At 46.1% G+C, this 20,054-nt stretch overlaps 1 protein-coding gene across 1 annotated transcript; it reads right to left on the bottom strand.

Annotated features, from left to right (window-relative positions):
• Positions 1-3,331: 3,331 nt before the first annotated feature.
• Positions 3,332-19,396, bottom strand: OPALIN (oligodendrocytic myelin paranodal and inner loop protein). Its single transcript, XM_066355020.1, has 6 exons — positions 19,072-19,396; positions 15,280-15,315; positions 11,657-11,692; positions 9,974-10,093; positions 6,916-6,972; positions 3,332-4,797 (listed from the first exon to the last, which is right to left on the bottom strand). The coding sequence occupies exons 1-6, from the start codon at positions 19,072-19,074 to the stop codon at positions 4,621-4,623; spliced, it is 429 nt and encodes a 142-aa protein (XP_066211117.1). The 5' UTR covers positions 19,075-19,396; the 3' UTR covers positions 3,332-4,620.
• Between the last annotated feature and the right edge of the window lie 658 nt (positions 19,397-20,054).

The raw sequence follows: 20,054 nt of genomic DNA, 5'->3' as shown, positions 1-20,054 counted from the left end.
GAGGCACTGCCTGGTAATGAGTTATGCTCTAATAGGTCTTTTGTACCACTGCTGAGAATTCACCATGCATTTTGCCACAACAGCGTTGTGATTGGTGCTTCCTGTCCAGGGAAGCTCACCAAAGCCCACTCTTCCCACTGTGTAGCTGAAATACTGTATATTTCCAATAAAAATAGGATGACACAAGATGGTGATTCATCCTATTGCTCTAAGTATTCTTCAAAAAGAGTCTTCTTTTTCTTCACTCAAATATTATAAAATACTTGAAAACAAAAATTTTAAATGAAAGAATGAGTAGTTTAAGATTTATCTCGAGGGGAGAACCAGATTTCATTATATCGGACATTCAGAGGCGGGAATCATGGAACAAGGAGGTCAGGGCCTCTTGTCCTAAGTCCGTATCTTTCCTTCTCGGAATGATAACGCCAGAGGTAATGGCTGGTCAGCACAACAGTAAGAGGGCTGCCACCTGGAGGGGAAGATGGACATTACAGCTTAGAAACAAGAAAGCCCTGTGGGCCTGGAGGCCAGTGCGCCTTCAGAGAGGAGGGATCCCAGCAGGTTTGAAATAATGAGAGGATTTGGATCCACATTGATTTTTTTGCTCTAAAAAGGAATTTTATCAATTAGGGTGGTGACTAGTGAGTGGAAGTCAGACGTCCTCAGTGCCTCCTGTTTGGGGGGCAGAGCGTACTCTGGTGGTGAACGGAAGAACCTTTGGAGGCAAGTATAACATGTCTGGCAGATCGAGTAAGAAGTCCAAGAATACTGAACAGGTCCTTGCAGAACTGGTCCATCTCCCTCCTTCTACAGATGACAAACCAAGGTCTAACGAGAGGCACTGGCCTGCCCAGCATCACACAGTTAATGCCAGACCTTTTGCTGATTCTTCAGGGGATATGCAGAAAATTGGGGTCCCTAATTACCAGCCGTGTGACTTTGGACAAGTTACCTAACCTCTCTGAGCCTCTCCATTTCTTCTTTTGTAACTTCAAGATAATAATGGTGCCTTCATTTACATCTGCTGGAGCAGGGGTCGGGAACCTTTTTGGCTGAGAGAGCCATGAACACCACATATTTTAAAATGCAATTCCGTGAGAGCCATACAATGACCTGTGTATGTTACGCATTATCCAATAAAAATTTGATGTTGTCCCGGAGGACAGCTGTGATTGGCTCCAGCCACCCACAACATGAACATGAGCAGTAGGAAATGAATGGATTGTAATACATGAGAATGTTTTATATTTTTAACGTTATTACTTTTTTATTAAAGATTTGTCTGCGAGCCAGATGCAGCCATCAAAAGAGCCACATCTGGCTCGTGAGCCATAGGTTCCCGACCCCTGTGCTGGAGGATTAAGTGAGAAAATACTGTAAAGTGCTTGATTTGGGATCCTTTGAATTGCAAAAGATGAAGGAATAAGTTAATAATTACCTTGGGAGAAGGGACATTTAAGTATACTGTCAATACTTTATTTCCAAGCTTCCTTCACCAGTAAGCACCAATCCCTGAAGTCGTAATCAGAGGTGGCAAAGATTAGGGCTAGTGTCTTGGGTGCTGGACTCCTGGACCTGAGGCTGTGAGGACCTGGCCAGCCCCAGCGACAGCAGCTGAAACTCTGTAGGCACCAGTCCAAGGGCAAGAGAAGGCGAAGACCCAGTCCTATGGCTCCAGAGTTTCTTGAAAGCCAAGGGCTACTTTATGGGGACTTTCGGGTACTCACTGACCTTTATCTCCTAGGGACAGATGGGAGCCATAGTAAGAGGCACTTTCATGTGTTTTGAATGTGCTTTTTGAATCATTCAATTCCCATTACTGTAGTTATTTCAAACTCTTCTCTCCAGCATGTATATCAAAGGACTCCCTAATGGTATAAAAACTGTCCCCAATTACCAATTGAACTTATTATTCTTTTTTTTTTTTTTCAGAGACAGAGAGAGGGATAGACAGGGACAGACAGACAGGAACGAAGAGATGAGAAGCATCAATCATTAGTTTTTCGTTGCGCATTGCGACACCTTAGTTGTTCATTGATTGCTTTCTCATATGTGCCTTGACCGTGGCCCTTCAGCAGACCAAGTAACCCCTTGCTCCAGCCAGAGACTTTGGGTCCAAGCTGGTGAGCTTTTGCTCAAACCAGATGAGCCTGCGCTCAAGCCGGCGACCTCGGGGTCTCGAACCTGGGTCCTCCGCATCCCAGTCTGATGCCCTATCCACTACGCCACCGCCTCGTCAAACTGAACTTATTATTCTTAACTGTTCATTTCCTGCAAACTTAAATCATTCCTCAAAGTAATCTGCTTACAATCTCCGACCCCAATAAAATCACCTTTGTTTTCTTATCTGTAAAATGGGACTAGTAGCACCCACACCCAAGAGAGAGCTTATTTATGTCTTTGAGCCTCGAGGGAAAGCGCCTCAATAAAGCTTTCCTGAGAGTATTTCCCTAAGCAGAGAGGAGCCTCCATGCCCATTGGAGTGGAGAGACATGTCCAGAAAACTCAGTTGCTTTTTAGCTTTTTCATTATGTCCCCCATATTGTCATAGGACCTGGCAGATCATCTGACATATGAGGAAAATTATGCACATTTGTTCATTTAACTCTGGCCTTAATCATTAAATCTCACTAGAATGGTGGGAGTGCAAAGACTATATAAATAGTCAATGCTTCTCAAGTTATTCATTGATGGCTTTTGTGTCTTTAATTGACATTACAATGTTACAGTGATAAATGCAGGAAAAATTCCTACACAAAACTATTACTTATTGACAGAATACAAAAGAAATAATGATCTCTCTCCACCTGTGGAACAAAGAGCTGAGAAAGACCTCAGACAACAGGGAGGCAGAGAGGGAGAATTTATTTTGCAGGACTTGAAAAAATTAAGGTAGAATGTTTACTTGAGAAGATGTAACCTTACAGGCCAATCCAAAAACCAGATGGTACATGAAAAAATGAGACCAAAGCACACTGTGTGACTAAGCTAGTGGGTTGGGGACAGAGCTTCTGACTTCCTGGCTCAGTGTCTTCCTCGCAACATAAGCTGCCCTCCGGGAAGGACTTAACCTCTCCATCATCAGCCCATCGGAGAAAGTGCCAGCCCCAAGAATATCCCTGGGATGACCTGAATTCCAACCCTAGGGCCCATGATATGTACTTTAATATAGGCACAGAAAAACCACAGGCGTGTGATAAGTCCATAATAATGGCCATTTTACTTTGTACTTTATTTCAAAATAAGTTGTGCTTTCTAGCAGAAAAAAAAATGACAGAAATACTGAATCTTGCTAGTTTGGTAAAAACAATTTGAGATAAAGATTCTTAGCAATGGATTATAAGTGGAGTTAAAATAAATGATCAAAAATATAAATATAAGTCATACCTCATTTTATAGACAAAATGTCCAAAGATGCTTGTCAAGGTGATTGGACACAGGGGACTTAAAGTAAAACCTGAAATTCACAAGGGACTTTGCAAAGCACAGGCTGGCATGTGGCGGTGGTGGGCTGTAGTCTGTCCTTGGTTATTTGAAGAAGAAGGGTGTGCTTCTGAGCAAGCAGGGGCCCTGTGTGAGGAAGGCACATTCCCACAGCATGTCGGGGTGGTTTATGGAGCTGGTGGATGGATGCCGAGGTATCCTGGACCCAAGTTCTCTCATCAGGAGACCCTGCCTACTCCTGAGCGACAGCCCTGTGGCTGGGAGTCGGGTTCCTGGAAGCCTCCTCATGGAAGTGATGGTGAAGGTCCGCCCATGCCCGCTGACTGTCCCAGGCTTCCCTCAGATGGCAGGCGCAGGGCTCCACCTGTGGTCTGGTGTTCACAGACTGATCTCTCTTCTTGACAATGGGGATTTTTCCCCCATGATAGTCCAAGGAGATGGGCTTTTTTCTCTCTACTTCCACAAAATGAATATAGCCTCATTTCTAATAATCATTTGAAACAATTTCTGCCTTCTTTCCAAACTATTTCCCCACACATACACATACACAGCCCGTTGCAGAATTAACTTCCTTACATACTGTCTGATCGCAGACTCAAGTGGGGCAATGAATGGTCCAGCCGCATGCGGCCATGGTGGTCGGGGCATCCATTGCTCCACGTGATTTCTACCCTGAGACATTGAGCAATAGGAACGGCTTCCCTTCATACATCTCCTTTACACTTCATTTTTATACCATGCTGGCCTTGGCCAACTCTCCCATGGAAGCCAAGTTTGATGCCTTTTTGAGAAATAAAATGTGGGAGGTGGGGGAAGAGAGAAGACAAGACACTCAGAAATCAAGCACCTTGTCAAAAATTACACACACACACACACACACACTCACGCAAGCAAGCAAATTCCCACTGGGCTCAGGAACAGGACCCAAGGGCTCTTCCTGGAAGCACAGTGACCTCACCTGGCTCTTCACTGCTTATTAAAACCACAAGAGGTGAGAACAAACTTCTTTGTCATATCCGTTTCCCTAAAGAGACAAATCATCCCAAAGTGTTCTAGATTTGTCAATGAAATCTAGATTGGTTAAGAAGCAGCTTAGCATCTCTCCTCACTCCAAGCACACATCCCTGGGTTTTCAGCTCTGCTCCAGCTCCGGTTCTGCTCTTTGACTGAGCTGTGTCATTCCAGGCTCAGTCTAGGCACGAGCCACCACAACCCCCTCCTGCTCTCCGTTTCTGCACTAGGGCGGTAAGTGTCAGGCATGGGCTCCTCCGTTCCCGCTACTGTCTTCACATATATGTGAGCTTCCTCTGCTCCCCTCGTATTCTTCTCGTGGCTGGGTGCTCTCCGAGGATTCTTGAGAAAACAAACAGGTTTTAAAAAAATACAGCAAAAGCTCCTGCTTTTGGCCAAGTTGAAGTAACAACAACCAGACTTACCCTCCCACCTACAAAAACCAAAATTTAGATGCACCATTTAAAATGATAGTTTTTAAGACATTGGACATCAGGCAGGGAAGGACAGCGATCCTTGAGAGAGAGAAAACAAATAAGGACAGGTCTACGATTGCCCAACCTTTCTTCCTTGGGCAGGTTTCAAGCCATTCAACAGTCTTTGCTTAATGTTAGCATAGTGTTGTTTTTCTGTTCTTTTACTTTTAATCTATGAGTGTTTTTATATTTTAAATAAATTTTAATAGACAATATCTAATTGCATCTTGTTTTTATATCCAATCTAAATATCTCTGCCTTTTAATTGACGTATTTATACCAACTACATTTAATAAGACATTGATATGGTTAGATTTAAATCTACCATCCTACTATTTGTTTTCTATTTCATCTGTTCATTGTTACTTTTTAAATCTTTTTTCTGCCTTCTCTCATATAGATTTTAGAAGCACCTTATTAAGTCCCATGAGAAAAAACAAATCTGCGGCCCTGGCCAGGTGGCTCAGTGGATAGAGTATGGTCCTGGCACACTGAGGTCACATGTTTGATCCCCAGTCAGGGCACATACAAAAAGCAACCAATGAGTGCACAGCTACATAAATGGAACAATGAGTTGATGCCTCCCTCTCTCTCTCTTTCTGTCTGTCTGTCTCTCTCTCTCTCTCTCTCGCTTCCCCTCTTTCTCTCTATTCTTCTCTCTTTCTTGCTCAAACCAATAGAAAATTTTAAATTTTTTTTTTAATTTGTTGGGATTTATATCGGAATTTTGTAGACCAATTTTAGGTTGACATCTTTATACTATTAATTTTTCTTGTCCAGAAGTATGGTATATAATTCTCATTATTTAGGTCTTATTTAATATCTTTTACTGCAGTTTTATTTTTCTCCATACAAAGATTATATGCTATTTTTAGATTTATTCCTCAGCATATATTTTTTATTGTCACCACAAAACAGTATTTTAAAAAATTACTTTCTCTAATTGATCGTTATTGACTTTTAGAACTGCAATTTACTTTTGTACTCTAAACTTGTTAGAATTGCTTGATAATTCTAATAAGTTATCTGTAGGTAATCATATCACCAAAATATAATGAAAGTTCTGTTTCTTCTTTTTCAGCCTTACACTTGCTACTTCTTTTTCTTATCTTACTGCATCGACTAGGACCTAAAGTACGACACTGAGCAGAGGTGGTAACAGTGAGCATCCTTGGTTTGTTTCTGATCTTAAAAAGAATTCATTACAATTTACCCTTAGGTATAATATTTGATGTAATTTCTTTTAAAAAAAGATATCTTTATTCAATTTTAAAAGTTCTTATTCAATTTTTAGTTTGCTAAGAGTTTTTATACCACAAATGGCTGTTAAATTTTTTTAAAGTCTCTTTTCCTATTGAGATGATCACATGATTTTTCTCTTTTAATGTGTTAGTAAAATAAATTACATTAAATTTATTTTCTAATATTAAAATCAACCTTGAATTCCTCTCTAGCCAATAAAAATACTGAGAACCGTCTTTGTGCTTGGGTTTCACTTGGTTGTCTCTTTCCACATGTGCTCACACTGTACTTCTGTGATGAAAATGGCTTCAAAACCCTTGTTTTACTAGGTCTGCTTTCTGTATGGTGACATATAGTTGTGAGGGTAAAATGTATCCTCAGGGCTCAAAACTGCCCCCTCCCAACCCTTCTTCAGTCAGTATGTGATGAACTGTACTTAACTTTGAAGTTGGTCAAACAGGAGCCCATTACCAATGGAAGCAGGAACAGAGACAGAAGAATACCACAAGTCCAGGCTGGAGGCCTGGTAACCAGCATCAACAGAAACTGCCAGAAGGAGGGAGCAGAGTATAAAACTAACCCTCTCACCCCGGCTCGAGGCTGACTCCCTTTTTCAGACTCAGTCCACCTGCACCCAGGCACTTGCAATAAACTCTCTTCTACCCTTTGGTCTCTGTGTTGCTGATGTGACTCCTGCCAGGTCCCAGACCTTTCGATAGTGATTACAACCAAGAGTTCTTACCTCAGCTATCTTGGGATTGTCATCAATTTCTGAAATTTCATACGGCCTCTCACTTTCCTAAGTTGAAAAGAAAGAAAGAGAGTACGGGACGGGAGGAAGGGAGGAAGGGAGGAAGGAAAAAAAAAGGAAAGGAAAATAACTGAAGGGTTATAGTATTTGCCCATGACTATGATTAAAATCAATGATAATTAAACATACAAGTATTGATCGACTTATGACCTATGCAACTTACAACCATTTGACTTTACGACCACAATCGCTAGCCATGACTGCTCCACGTCTGGCAACGCAAGCGTTGCCCATCTGGGCGTACGACAGTGCGGACCAGCTTCCAACAGCACTACCATCTCCACGTGCTCCATTTCAACTGTTATCCCAGGCTCGGTACAGCAATTTGTGTTTTGTGTCTTGGATATTTTTCATCAAACTCCTCCCAAGATGTCTACCAAGAGGAAATTGTCTTTGTCTTTGACTTAAAGATTTCTTTAGGCCCTGGCCAGTTGGCTCAGCGGTAGAGCGTCGGCCTGGCGTGCGGGGGACCCAGGTTCGATTCCCGGCCAGGGCACATAGGAGAGGCGCCCATTTGCTTCTCCACCCCCCCTCCTTCCTCTCTGTCTCTCTCTTCCCCTCCCGCAGCGAGGCTCCATTGGAGCAAAGATGGCCCGGGCGCTGGGGATGGCTCCTTGGCCTCTGCCCCAGGTGCTAGAGTGGCTCTGGTCACCGCAGAGCGACGTCCCGGAGGGGCAGAGCATCACCCCCTGGTGGGCAGAGCATCGCCCCTGGTGGGCGTGCTGGGTGGATCCCGGTCGGGCGCATGCGGGAGTCTGTCTGACTGTCTCTCCCTGTTTCCAGCTTCAGAAAAATACAAAAAATATATATATATATTTTTTTAACATCATTTCACAGTACTGTACATATAGCCTACTCAACTTATGACCAAATTGTGTTATGACTGGTCTGTTGGAACCAATCATGGTCGTAAGTCAAGCACATTACAATCATTAGAGAACTTTGAAAACAAGACAAAATAAGTAAATAGATAATAACTCTCTCCTCCCAAAACATAAATAAGAAATACTATTGTGAGTTATGTCAAAAATAATCTAGGATTGACAATGTAAAGAAGTGGGTAGGAGTAGAGAAGAAATACAATTGGCCATGAATCGTAAATTAGGTTTATTATATTATTACCTCTACTTCAGTAAGTGTTTTAAATGATCTAAAATAGAAAGTTATCTTTTTAAAGACCAATGCCACAACTCTATTATCCAGTGATACTGATTTAAATGGTTTTGGTGATGGGTATTTTTGTAGCCTCCTAGATGATTTTAAAATGTACTAAAGGTTGAGAAACTACTACTTAAACAAATAATACCACCAGCAACCACAGTGTTGCTCAGGGGTTAAAGTTACAGCTTGTCTGCACATCTTTACATCCATGATCTTGTTTTATCCTTGCAAATTTGCCTGCCTCTTAAAATAAGTAGGGGTCTGACCGGTGGTAGGACAGTGGATAGAGCATCAACCTGGGTTGCTGAGGTCCCAAGTTTGAAACCCCGAGGTCTCTGGCTTGAGCGCAGGTTCACCAACTTGAGCACAGGGACACCAGCTTGAGCGTGGGATCATAGACATAATCCCATGTTCATTGGATTGAGCCCAAAGGTCACTGGCTTGAAGCCCAAGGTCGTTGGCTTGAGCCCAAGGTCCCTGGCTTGAGCAAGGGAATCACTGGCTCAGCTTGAGCCCCTCGTCAAGGCAAGTAGGCATCTGTGAGAAGCAAATCAATGAACAGCTAAAGTGACGCAACTTTGAGTTGATGCTTCTCATCTCTCTACCTCCCCCCTCACTCACTCTTGCAAAAAAATAAAAGTAGGGTAGTTTTAATAACTCCTATTAAATTGAACTAAAATGTTGAGTCACTTGTCCAGGATCATGAAAATGATAACGTGGCAGAGCTGGGTTAGAGCCTCGGTTTTCTCTCTCCCTGTGAATGCTTACCACTGTGAGAACATCAGGAATGTTCATAAACAGAGGATGAAATTAGAACCCAGAGCCACTGGACACAGTTGTTTCACAACCTGGAGCCCCACTGGATATCGGTCAGGGTGACCTTCTGAGTGTGGTCCCCAGAGAAGTCTAACATTTGGAAAGGGTGGGGTTGATAGATTCCCTTGTGACTGGTGTGTGTTCAGATGTGGAAGAGGACAGACAAGTAGAGCTACATACTCTGGAAACATACCAGCCATAGTCACCTCAGCAACTGTTGGTCTCCTATCTTTCCTAAGACTATCTCTACCCTCTTCATGAAGCGTGTGCCCTTCTGTTCCTCAACTGTAGAAAACACCCCCCCTGCATAGACATGAGTTTGCCATGGCAACAAACGTCCCTCTTCACTGCTACTTTTTGTCACCCCTGATACCATCCTCATGACCACGGATTTCCTCAGGTGAGCTGAGGATGTATGACAGATGAGCTCTGCCTGGAGTGGAGGGCCATGAGTTTGAGAAATCGAGGTACAGAAATGTCCACTGTCCTGTCCTCAGAAAACAGACACACGGCCCTGGCCGGTTGGCTCAGCGGTAGAGCGTCGGCCTGGCGTGCAGAAGTCCCAGGTTCGATTCCCGGCCAGGGCACACAGGAGAAGCGCCCATCTGCTTCTCCACCCCTCCCCCTCTCCTTCCTTTCTGTCTCTCTCTTCCCCTCCCGCAGCCGAGGCTCCATTGGAGTGGAGATGGCCCAGGCGCTGGGGGTGGCTCCTTGGCCTCTGCCCCAGGCGCTAGAGTGGCTCTGGTCGCAACAGAGCGATGCCCCTGGAGGGGAAGAGCATCGCCCCCTGGTGGGCAGAGCATCGCCCCTGGTGGGCGTGCTGGGTGGATTCGGTCGGGCGCATGCGGGAGTCTGTCTGACTGTCTCTCCCCGTTTCCAGCTTCAGGAAAAAAAAACCAAACAAACAAAAAAAAAAAACCAGACACACATCCTGACACATTTTGCCCAAGAGCCAGTTCACTGAAAAACCAATTCCCACCACATATCCAGACCCAAAGGAGCTGCTAATCACCTCCACGGACTCACTGCTGCTTCTTCTCCGGTGAATCAGAGTAAACAGTAGAGCCACCAGCAGGGCTGTGGCCACCAGGGACGGGATGCCTGCGGCCAAGCCAAGAGAGGGTCCGCAGTCCTGACGGAGAGAGAAGCAGAGTCAGGCTCCGCAAGAATAAAGGAGAGGTTCAGTAGGTTAAAAATAAAACAAAACAAAAAACCTTCAGAGACCCAAAGTGTTATATATACAAAATCAAAAAGGTAATGAGATACTGTGAAAATTGTTTGCAAAGACCATGCCAAATGACTCATTTTCACAGGAATTAATTGACATATTTTAATTAGAAAAGGGTGATAACCCAGTAGAAAAATGGGCAAAGAATATGCATAGGACATTTCTAGGAACAGAAATACAAACATCTCATCAACAATGGAAAAGCTGAGATACGATGCAAAGCAACAATTAGATACCATTTTTACCTACTGGTCTGGACAAAAGTAAAAAGTTTTATTGTATCCCTACCATTTTTACGTGAATTTTTTACTTATTTATACAAAATGCATTAACCAGTTAATTTTCAAATTCTCATTTTGTTTTGATCTGAGTGGAAATAGCTACATAAAGTTTCAGATTTGTAGATTATCTAGAAATATCAAAGATAATCTGCAGAATCTGTATAAATACGCAGTTCTTGTATATAACATAAATACAAAAAAAGTATTTAAATCATAAATATATAGCTTGATGACTTCTTACATGATGAGCCCACCCATGTAACCAGAACCCAGAGAAATAAACAGAACATTAGCAACACCCCAGAAGCCCTCTTGTGCTCCCTTCTAATCAGCCGTGTGTAACGACTATCCTAAAATCTATCACTGCACATTAGATTTGTCTGCTTTCAACATCATGATGCACACAGAGTAAGTGTACGTAAGGGAAGTCCTCGTTTGACATCATCCAATAGGTTCTTGGGATGTGGTGGAACGACATACAATGGAGTGAATTTTGCCACGGACTGATTAATAGAAACAAGACTCTAACCCAGTGGTAGTCAACCTGGTCCCTCCCGCCCACTAGTGGGCGTTCCAGCTTTCATGGTGGGCGGTAGCAGAGCAACCAAAGTATAAATAAAAAGATAGATTTAACTATAGTAAGTTGTTTTATAAAGATTTATTCTGCCAAACTTAGCGAAAATCAGACATAAAGTACTTGGTAAGTAATTATTATTATATGCTTTAACTTGCTGTAACTGCTTTATAAATTTTATAAAGTAAAGTTATTTCCCTACTTTATAAATCACCATTACTGTGGAACTGGTGGGCAGTTAGAAAATTTTACTACTAACAGAGATACAAAAGTGGGCAATAGGTATAAAAAGGTTGACTACCCCTGCTCTAACCTATGTTATAATGAAACAATGTTAAACAAAACATTTTTCCAGACTCTGCCCTTCTCTGGTGTGTCTAGCTGCTTTTGCTCAACACATTGTGGAACACCTCTATAATTTGCACGCTCTCCTTCATGTCTGAGCTGAGTCTGTCATAAAAATAACAGCTGAGCCGGATTCGGTGCATGTTAACGGTTCACATATCGCATTTATCTGCTCCTCAAAACAAACGCACAAGATGGCTAGAGCGTTATCATTCCCATTTCATAGGTGACCAAATCAAGGCTCCGAAATTTAAGTGACATACTTACTGCTTCTTTCCCATCTGTGACAACTGGAGAGGGAGTCTGTGTGAGAGAAGAACATGGAACTTAAGAAAACAAATCTATGGAATGAACATTATATGCAAGACAGTCTGTCAAAGGCGAAGTTACGATGCCTAACGTTCACCCTTTGGCTAAATGCTCTATTAGAAACAAGGAATGACAATGACCGCCAAGCAGAACCTTACTTGATTGCTTCCCAGGTAGAAGAAACAAAACTTTTTTACAAGGAGAGAGAATTCAGAAACTCAGGTGAGGTCTTTATATACCCCATGGATTCGCCATAACAGCTTTTACAACTCAAAAAAGGCTTTCTCCTGTCCCTCACCCCCGCATCCTTCTCAGCACACTTTGGGCCTACCTGTCCTCAATGCTAGAGGGACAATGACAAAGACTGGTGGAGGCTAGGCTCTTTAGGGACGCCTTGTTGTTTTCAAACATGCGATGAAGCAAATGGCTTTGGGGGGATTTGAAGCTGTGAACGATCCATGTTCTGGGGTAACTCCACATTGAATGAGTACCTTGCATGTTTCTGGTTCACATCTCCACCCAAGGAGGGTACTGGACCTCACCGTTTCACGAAACATTTCAGTTGATAATCTTACCTAGATCAGTAAGTCTCAGGGAACCTAGTTCTACATTAGCATAACTAGCCCATGTAAACGACGCCAAGTGGTGCAGTGCGGGGTTGAGTGCAGGTCCTGCGCCCCCTGCCTGCAGCAGGATGGTAATGTCTCCGCTCACAGAGAAGGGGGCTCCTTTCTTCATCTATCACGTGGGGACGTGAGAGCCTGCCTCTGGGGCTGGAATGAGAACCAGAAGTATAAGCTGGTGTCACTCTTTTAAACTCGGCAAAGCTCTGCTCAGAATTTATTTATTGAATATTTTCATCAGCCTCATAAATGCTTCAGAGTCCCTGGGGTTGGAACGTTGACAATTATTGTCTCTGTTTCATAAAAATTAAAAAAAATCTAGATCTCAGAGAAGTTGCGGGATTTTGTCCAAAGTTCCACAGATAACTATAAATCGAATCTGAACTGGGAGGTTTGAATTCCATGCCTGGGCCTCTTGCCCGGCGAGTTCCCACCAAAGGAGGACTTTAATGAAGGAGGCACTGACATTTGGGACTGTAACGGTTACAGTTTTACCTAAACACAATTTCACCTTACTCCCCATACTGCCTTAATGCTGCATTTGCCTAAAATGGTTCATTTCTTTGGGTTGTGGTAAGAGTGGAAAACCATTTCTGGTAAGATGTTCTATCTTCAGGTTATAGAAATCCATTTGGCTGGCTTTGCAACATCCCCTCTGCCCCGCTTCCCACAAGAGGGAGTTAACTCTAAGGACTTAGAGTGCTTTGTGCAGCTCCAACACTGCCGGAATCCGGCCTCTCCAGGCCCTAGAGCTGGGGACTGGGAGTCTGTCAGGAGCAAAGCCGTCCCTTCTGGAGACGCATCTCCCCTGGGCACACGGCCTTTTACCTGTGCTCCTCTCCGTTGCTTCTTTCCTCTCTCTGAAGATGAGTTCTCCTGCCCTCATGAGCACATGCTGACCCTACCAGCTGGTGCTTACGGAGTACTCACTATGTGTCAGGCTGTTCACTTACTGTTCCTGTATCTGCTCACTTGTGTTTCACAAGAGCAGTGAAGCAGGACTAGGTTGATACCCACTTTACAGATGAGAAGAGTAAGACACAGAGAAATTAAGTAACTTGTGTGAGGTCACATAGCCCCGAGTGGCAAACATCAAGTGGTCTGGTTCTGGGTCCAAGCTCTTAACCACTGTGTTACGCTGCCTTCCATGACCAACTGCAGCACCCCAACTCAGTTTTTGTACCTGACAGTTCTGTACGGCCCAACAGGGATTAACCTGCCTATGAGGCCCTGTTCCCAACTCCCCGCAGAGGCTCTGATGAGCTGGCCAGTATCTACTCTCCCCCTCTTCCCAGCACACTGGCTTTCAGCTGCACCAACTAGGAAGGATCACATGGTAGAAACAGAACTGCCAGGTAAGGTGATCAACTGTCCTGGTTTTCCAGGAGGTTGTCTAGGTTGTAGCAATAGATGGTCCCAGGTAAATCAGGATCATTTGTCACCTTACATAGGTTCAAAGGGAAGAGCAGACAGTTCTCAGAGAAACAGGCTGTTACCCAAGAAGGTACTCCGAAAGGTGACAACCAGCATCACAAGGAACTCCCTCTCACCCACTCACCTTGACCGCCTCGAGCAATGGCTTCTTGCTTCTCTGAGTTACCTTCATAAGGTGGACCAAGCCAGGATAAGACAGACCCGGAGTCTCTACAGATCTGCTGAGTTTCAGCAGCGAGGGGAAAGGTCTAGCAGTGACCACATGAAAAGATTTTGACAGTTGAGGGGAGGAAGGGGGGCATTTGTTTGCAGACACAGGCAGAGGTTGGAGCAGAGAGCCAAGCAAGTCAGGGGTGTTCAGCAGGTGCCAGGGCAGCCAGTGGGGGCACGAGGAGGCGGGCAGTGAGTGGCCGGGCTCTGCTTTCCTGCTGCTCTCCAGAACCGTGCCTGATGTCATGGCAGAGAGGAGCCCTGGCCGAGGAGTCCTCGCATCAGGTAGATGCTGTTTACTCTCCTCAAATTACCACACATCAGAAACATTCGGCACAGCCAAAACCACTAGAAAAACCGGGCCAGGCGAACACCTCGCTCAATCACAGCGACACTGCCAGTCAGAAAACCACCCTGGGCCTGACCTGTGGTGGCGCAGTGGATAAAGCGTTGACCTGGAAATGCTGAGGTCACCGGTTCGAAACCCTGGGCTTGCCTGGTCAAGGCACATATGGGAGTTGATGCTTCCAGCTCCTCCCCCTTCTCTCTCTCTCCTCTCTCTCTCTCTCTCTCCTCTCTAAAATGAAGAAAGAAAGAAAGAAAGAAAGAAAGAAAGAAAGAAAGAAAGAAAGAAAGAAAGAAAGAAAGAAAGAAAGAAAGAAAGAAAACCACCCTGGTGGTGTGATCTCCACGCAACACGGAACAGAAGACAAAAGAGGAATTCTGGATTGAAATCTCTGCTTTGACTTGCAGCTAAATGCCATAATCAAGAACCATAAGATGCTCAATTTTGTTGACCCCTAAATTCCCCTTCTGTACTATACGCTAAAGAAATCATCTTAAGTTCAGGCAAGGCTTTATTCACATCTATGTTTAACATGAAACTATTCCTAATTGTGATTAAGCAATTAAGAAAATAATTCACTTGAAGAAATATCATGTGGCTACCCTCAGTTATGGTTCTAAAGGCTGATGGCAAACAATGATATAAAATTATATGTGGAGTAGGAACCCAGGGTACAAAGACAACAGAAGTCAAAGTTTAGCTGGACTCAAACAAGACTCGAAGGAACAACCTTTTTTGTAGATAGGAATGTAGGTGAGGTTTTTTTCCCCCTTTTTTGCTGTTTTCCTTTTCAAACTGTATATGTCTAATCTTTAGCATTAAACAATTTATCTCCGCAGACCCCAACTCTTCCTAAATGCCTTTAAAGAACTGTGTACCTCATCACTCTACATGAGGTTTGCGCGAGGGTGTTCTGCGCCTCGGGTGAGTTCTGCACTGATATATGCGAATGGGGCCGCTGCACTCACCGTGTTGGCTGGCAGTGTGAAGTTCAGTGAAAAACTCTGCAAAAGAGAAGAAAACATTAAAGCTCCCAGGAATGGTCGGTCAAGCTCCCGACTTGGGCGAATTCTGGGAGCACTCACTGACCCCACGGTCTCAGGCAGCCCCAGGTCCCTCTCACAACCGTGGCCCAAAAAGAGAGCAGAGGCCCTGGCTGGTTGGCTCAGCGGTAGAGCATCGGCCTGGCGTGCGGGGGACTCGGGTTCGATTCCCGGCCAGGGCACATAGGAGAAGTGCGCATTTGCTTCTCCACCCGCCCCCTCCTTCCTCTCTGTGTCTCTCTTCCCCTCCCGCAGCCGAGGCTCCATTGGAGCAAAGATGGCCCGGGCGCTGGGGATGGCTCCTTGGCCTCTGCCCCAGGCGCTAGAGTGGCTCTGGTCACGGCTGAGCGACGCCCCGGAGGGGCAGAGCATCGCCCCCTGGTGGGCAGAGCGTCGCCCCCTGGTGGGTGTGCCGGGTGGATCCCGGTCGGGCGCATGCGGGAGTCTGTCTGACTCTCTCCCCGTTTCCAGCTTCGGAAAAATACAAAAAAAAAAAGAGAGAGCAGAGGCGCAGACGAACCTGAGATCACGGGTTCCTCCCTCAACGTCAAGTCAGCCCTGTGTCCTTTCCCCTCCTGGCCTTGGACCCGGGCTGGACTAGGGGGCCAGCCAGCAGAGCTATAGCCCGAGAGATCCCAACCCACCGGGGTAGTAAAAACACCACTAGAAATTCAGGAAAGTGTTGAAAATTGGAGATTTTCTTTCTTTCTTTTCTTTTTTTTTTTTCCAGAATTCATTTCAGAGAAGGAACTGTGTGAATATAGAAATACTCAGTATTTTCTGCTTGGGGTAGGAAATAAGAACCCTGAGGGGCAGGCTCCAACAAGAACACCCGCTCCTGCCCTGGCCGGTTGGCTCAGCGGTAGAGCATCGGCCTGGCGTGCAGGGGACCCAGGTTCGATTACCGGCCAGGGCACATAGGAGAAGCGCCCATTTGCTTCTCCACCCCCCCCCCTTCCTCTCTGTCTCTCTCTTCCCCTCCCGCAGCTGAGGCTCCATTGGAGCAAAGATGGCCCGGGCGCTGGGGATGGTTCCTTGGCCTCTGCCCCAGGCGCTAGAGTGGCTCTGGTCGAGGCAGAGTGACACCCCGGAGGGGCAGAGCATCGCCCCCTGGTGGGCAGAGCTTCGCCCCAGGTGGGCGTGCCAGGTGGATCCCGGTCGGGCGCATGCGGGAGTCTGTCTGACTGTCTCTCCCCGTTTCCAGCTTCAGAAAAATACAAAAAAACACACAAAAAACAAAAAAAAACAAAAAAAAACAAAAAAAAAAAAAGAAAAAAAAAGAACACCCGCTCCTGAAACCCCTTCCCTGGGGAGGGCGCCTGAGAAGGCGGGGCTTCGGTGCCTACTGAGCCCACGTGGGGCAGAGGTGCCAGTGGGGCGGGGCGGGGCACCGGGAGAGACACTAACCCTTCTCTACCCGCCCCTCTCTCGGCACCCAGCCTCACCTCTCCCTCCCATATGGATCAATATTTAAAGTTCCTGAGCTTAACAGGGCACCAAATTGTTAGGCTGCCCAGTGCCGACTTATCTGGGTCAGAACCTGCCAGAGACCTCCAACTGGCCCCTTCCTCCTCTCATCTTCATTCTCTGTCAGTCGTTGGGCCAGTCGGTGCCAGTCTTTTCAGGTTGTTCTTTACTGAGACCAAGATAGACGTTACTCTAGACATTAGAGCAAGACATCTGGGCCACCATAGGTCAAGGGCTCCCTGTGCAAGGGACCTAGCCACTGCTGTTGGTTGCTAACGGCAACCAAGCCCACAGATGCCGCAAGGACACTTGCTGGTCACGCACTGAACACAGCTGCCCAGAGCCTTATCTCATCAGTGAGCACTGGGCACTGATGTCAGCAGGCCCGAGACAAAGCCTCCTTTGAGGGGACAGCAGACGGGAGGAGCAGCAACAACGGGCCATTGCGCGTGCTGTTTATCAATATTTGGATGACGAAGGCTTTGGCCAATTTCAGAAAGACATTCGTGTTTTGTGGAAACACTACAGTGCTCTCATGGAGAGAAAAACATCACGTAAATCTGGGTGGGGAGGAATCTGACACAGTGTTCTTTAGAGAGGCAGCTGGGCGGGGTGAGGCAAGCCAGGTTCTGGGGCCGCCTGGTCGAAATCTGAGTCCAGGCTCAGCCTCTCAGTAGCTGTGTGGCCTTGGCAAAGTGACTCCAACTCTCCGGTCTCCATTTCCTCACAACAGATCTGTCCTCCCCGGTTCCATCCTCAAAATGGGCACACAATGAACTTCCCCTGCCTATCTCACAGGATAAGTTCAAAGGAAATAGCATCTGGGGCAGCTGCACCCAAACCGTAAAGCACTCTAGTTGGGTGAGGGTTCACGTGCTGCCGACCCCTTCACAACCTGGCCGGCACAGAGCAAGGCCCGGGGAAGTCACTGCGGAAGTTCTTTTTGGGTGGAACCGCACACAAATCAATTGGATCAGCAATATCCAAAGTACTGGAATTTGGTACAATTTATACACTTATTGTTAAAATACACTTACTGTTTGTTAGTCTAAGCACAATGTAATATCTGCATGCTGGTTCTGAAGGCACTTTAGGGTCTCAGTGGGTGAGTGTCATCTGCTTTGAGTTTGCTGTCTGTGGGGGGGACGGAGGGAGAAACGGGACACTTGCTGTTATTGAGGGTGTGCTGTGGGTTAGACATGCCGCTCAACTCCCTCTTGTGAAGGGCGTGCTGTCATCCCTACAGCATGGATGAAGGGACTGAGACCAAGATAGGTGTCTGAAGGTCACCAGCTGGTAAGTGGTAGAGGCTGGCTTAGATGGTAGATCCTCCTAACTCCGAAGCCTGGATTCCACTTATTTTAAAAATCTCTTTAATAAAGAAGGCCCTGGCTGGTTGGCTCAGTGGTAGAGTGTCAGCCTGGCGTGCAGGAGTCCCGGGTTCGATTCCCAGCCAGGGAACACAGGAGAAGTGCCCATTTGCTTCTCCAACCCCCCTCTCCTTCCTCTCTGTCTCTCTCTTCCCCTCCCGCAGCCGAGGCTCCATTGGAGCAAAGATGGCCCGGGCGCTGAGGATGGCTCTATGGCCTCTGCCTCAGGCGCTAGAATGGCTCTGGATGCAACAGAGCAACGCCCCAGATGGGCAGAGCATTGCCCCCTGGTGGGCATGCCGGGTGGATCCCTGTCAGGCGCATGCGGGAGTCTGTTTGACTGCCTCCCCGTTTCCAACTTCAGAAAAATACAAAAATAAAATAAAATAAAGAATCACAGAAGACTCTTCTGTTTTCCCTCTTAGCAAACTTCATTTGACTAAGTCACCACCAAATATATATCACAAGTCAATAAAAAAGGTGGAAAGTTTCTGATGCAACGTATAAATATCTATGTTGCTAATCAGACAGCAGAAGGCAGACTGCACAGTGAGGTATAAAGGCATTGACGGGACCCACTGCTTCAGCTGGGAGAGGAATTTAGCCGAAAAATCTGCTTTGTACCCTTGTTGCATGTGAGGTGTTACAAACAAAACCTTAATATTAAAATAAAAGATGAGATCGGCAAATATTTAACAAAAATTTTACAAAAATGATTAGTATTTTGCACATAGAAAAAGAATTTAAAGCCGAAACCCTTGGCTTTACGAGGGAGACAATTATAATAAAATTAGAGATGTGAGCTTTAAAAGCCTGAGAATTGTTTTTACAGAGAGAGATTGAAGGTTAGGCTGAGAGAAAGATGTTCGCTCTCACTTACCATTCTGACAGCCTCCCAGGAACCTTCTCCAAACTCCTTTCTCTATGGAGTTATTGGCTTGAGTCTCGCATTTGTAGGGACATCCAGCTGGGAGAGCAAGGGTGACAGGGCAAGAGGTGGCTCCAAGTGAGCCCTGGCCAAGCCATTTATGGTCAGGGGAGTAGCCACGTCCCTGGCCCATCCCTCGGGAAGATGGTCTCCTGTTCCATAGGCACTGTGTATGGCTGGGGTCACCCACCCTCTTTGCCTTCATCTCCTGTCCTTACTTTTCAGGTCCCTTCCTCGGTTACCCCAACTCAGCAAAGAACCCACAGCTGCCCTGAGAGCTTGGAGGCTCCGCAGCTGGAAGCTCCTTGGAAACAATGAGCCCTGCAGGCTGAGGCTGGCCCCAGCTGCCAGGCACCGGCATCCCAGCCGTGATGGAGTCAACACATTCCTAGCGTCATGGCCGAGGTGCTGGGGGAAGGGGTTGGGACCCACTCTGCCTTGGAGGCAGGACTGCGGCTGCCACAGTGAACACAATGCCCGGCCAGTGAGCTGTGTGAACACAATGCCTGGCCAGTGAGCTGCGTGAACACAATGCCTGGCCAGTGAGCTGAATGTGGTGAGCTAGCCTCACCCCTTTCTGTCTTCACACGTTGAGTGGGGACCCCGCGAGAGCTGGAGGAGGCTGTCAACATGGGTTGCTTTTTATTTCTTCTGAGTTCTCTGGTAGGAGTTTGCTTCTTTCAAACGGCAAAGGAGTTGGAGTCCCATACCAACAAAACAACGGAACTGAGACAAGAAATTTGATCGTCTAAATGAGTGCGTTTCTTCATTTACTTAACAAATCTTTTTCATGCCCTCAACCTGTTGAGTACTCGCCTGTGGTCTGGGCATTGCTCTCAGAACAGTGTTGAAGCCGATGAGGCCCTATCTTTCAGGGAACCTATGTTCCAGCGAGGACAGCAGACAAGTGGAGGAGCAACAGGTGAAAGGGCAGA

The sequence above is a fragment of the Saccopteryx leptura genome, chromosome 13 (genome assembly GCF_036850995.1).
Source record: "Saccopteryx leptura isolate mSacLep1 chromosome 13, mSacLep1_pri_phased_curated, whole genome shotgun sequence".
NCBI lineage: Eukaryota > Metazoa > Chordata > Mammalia > Chiroptera > Emballonuridae > Saccopteryx > Saccopteryx leptura.
This window is presented reverse-complemented; position numbering and strand designations above follow the sequence as displayed.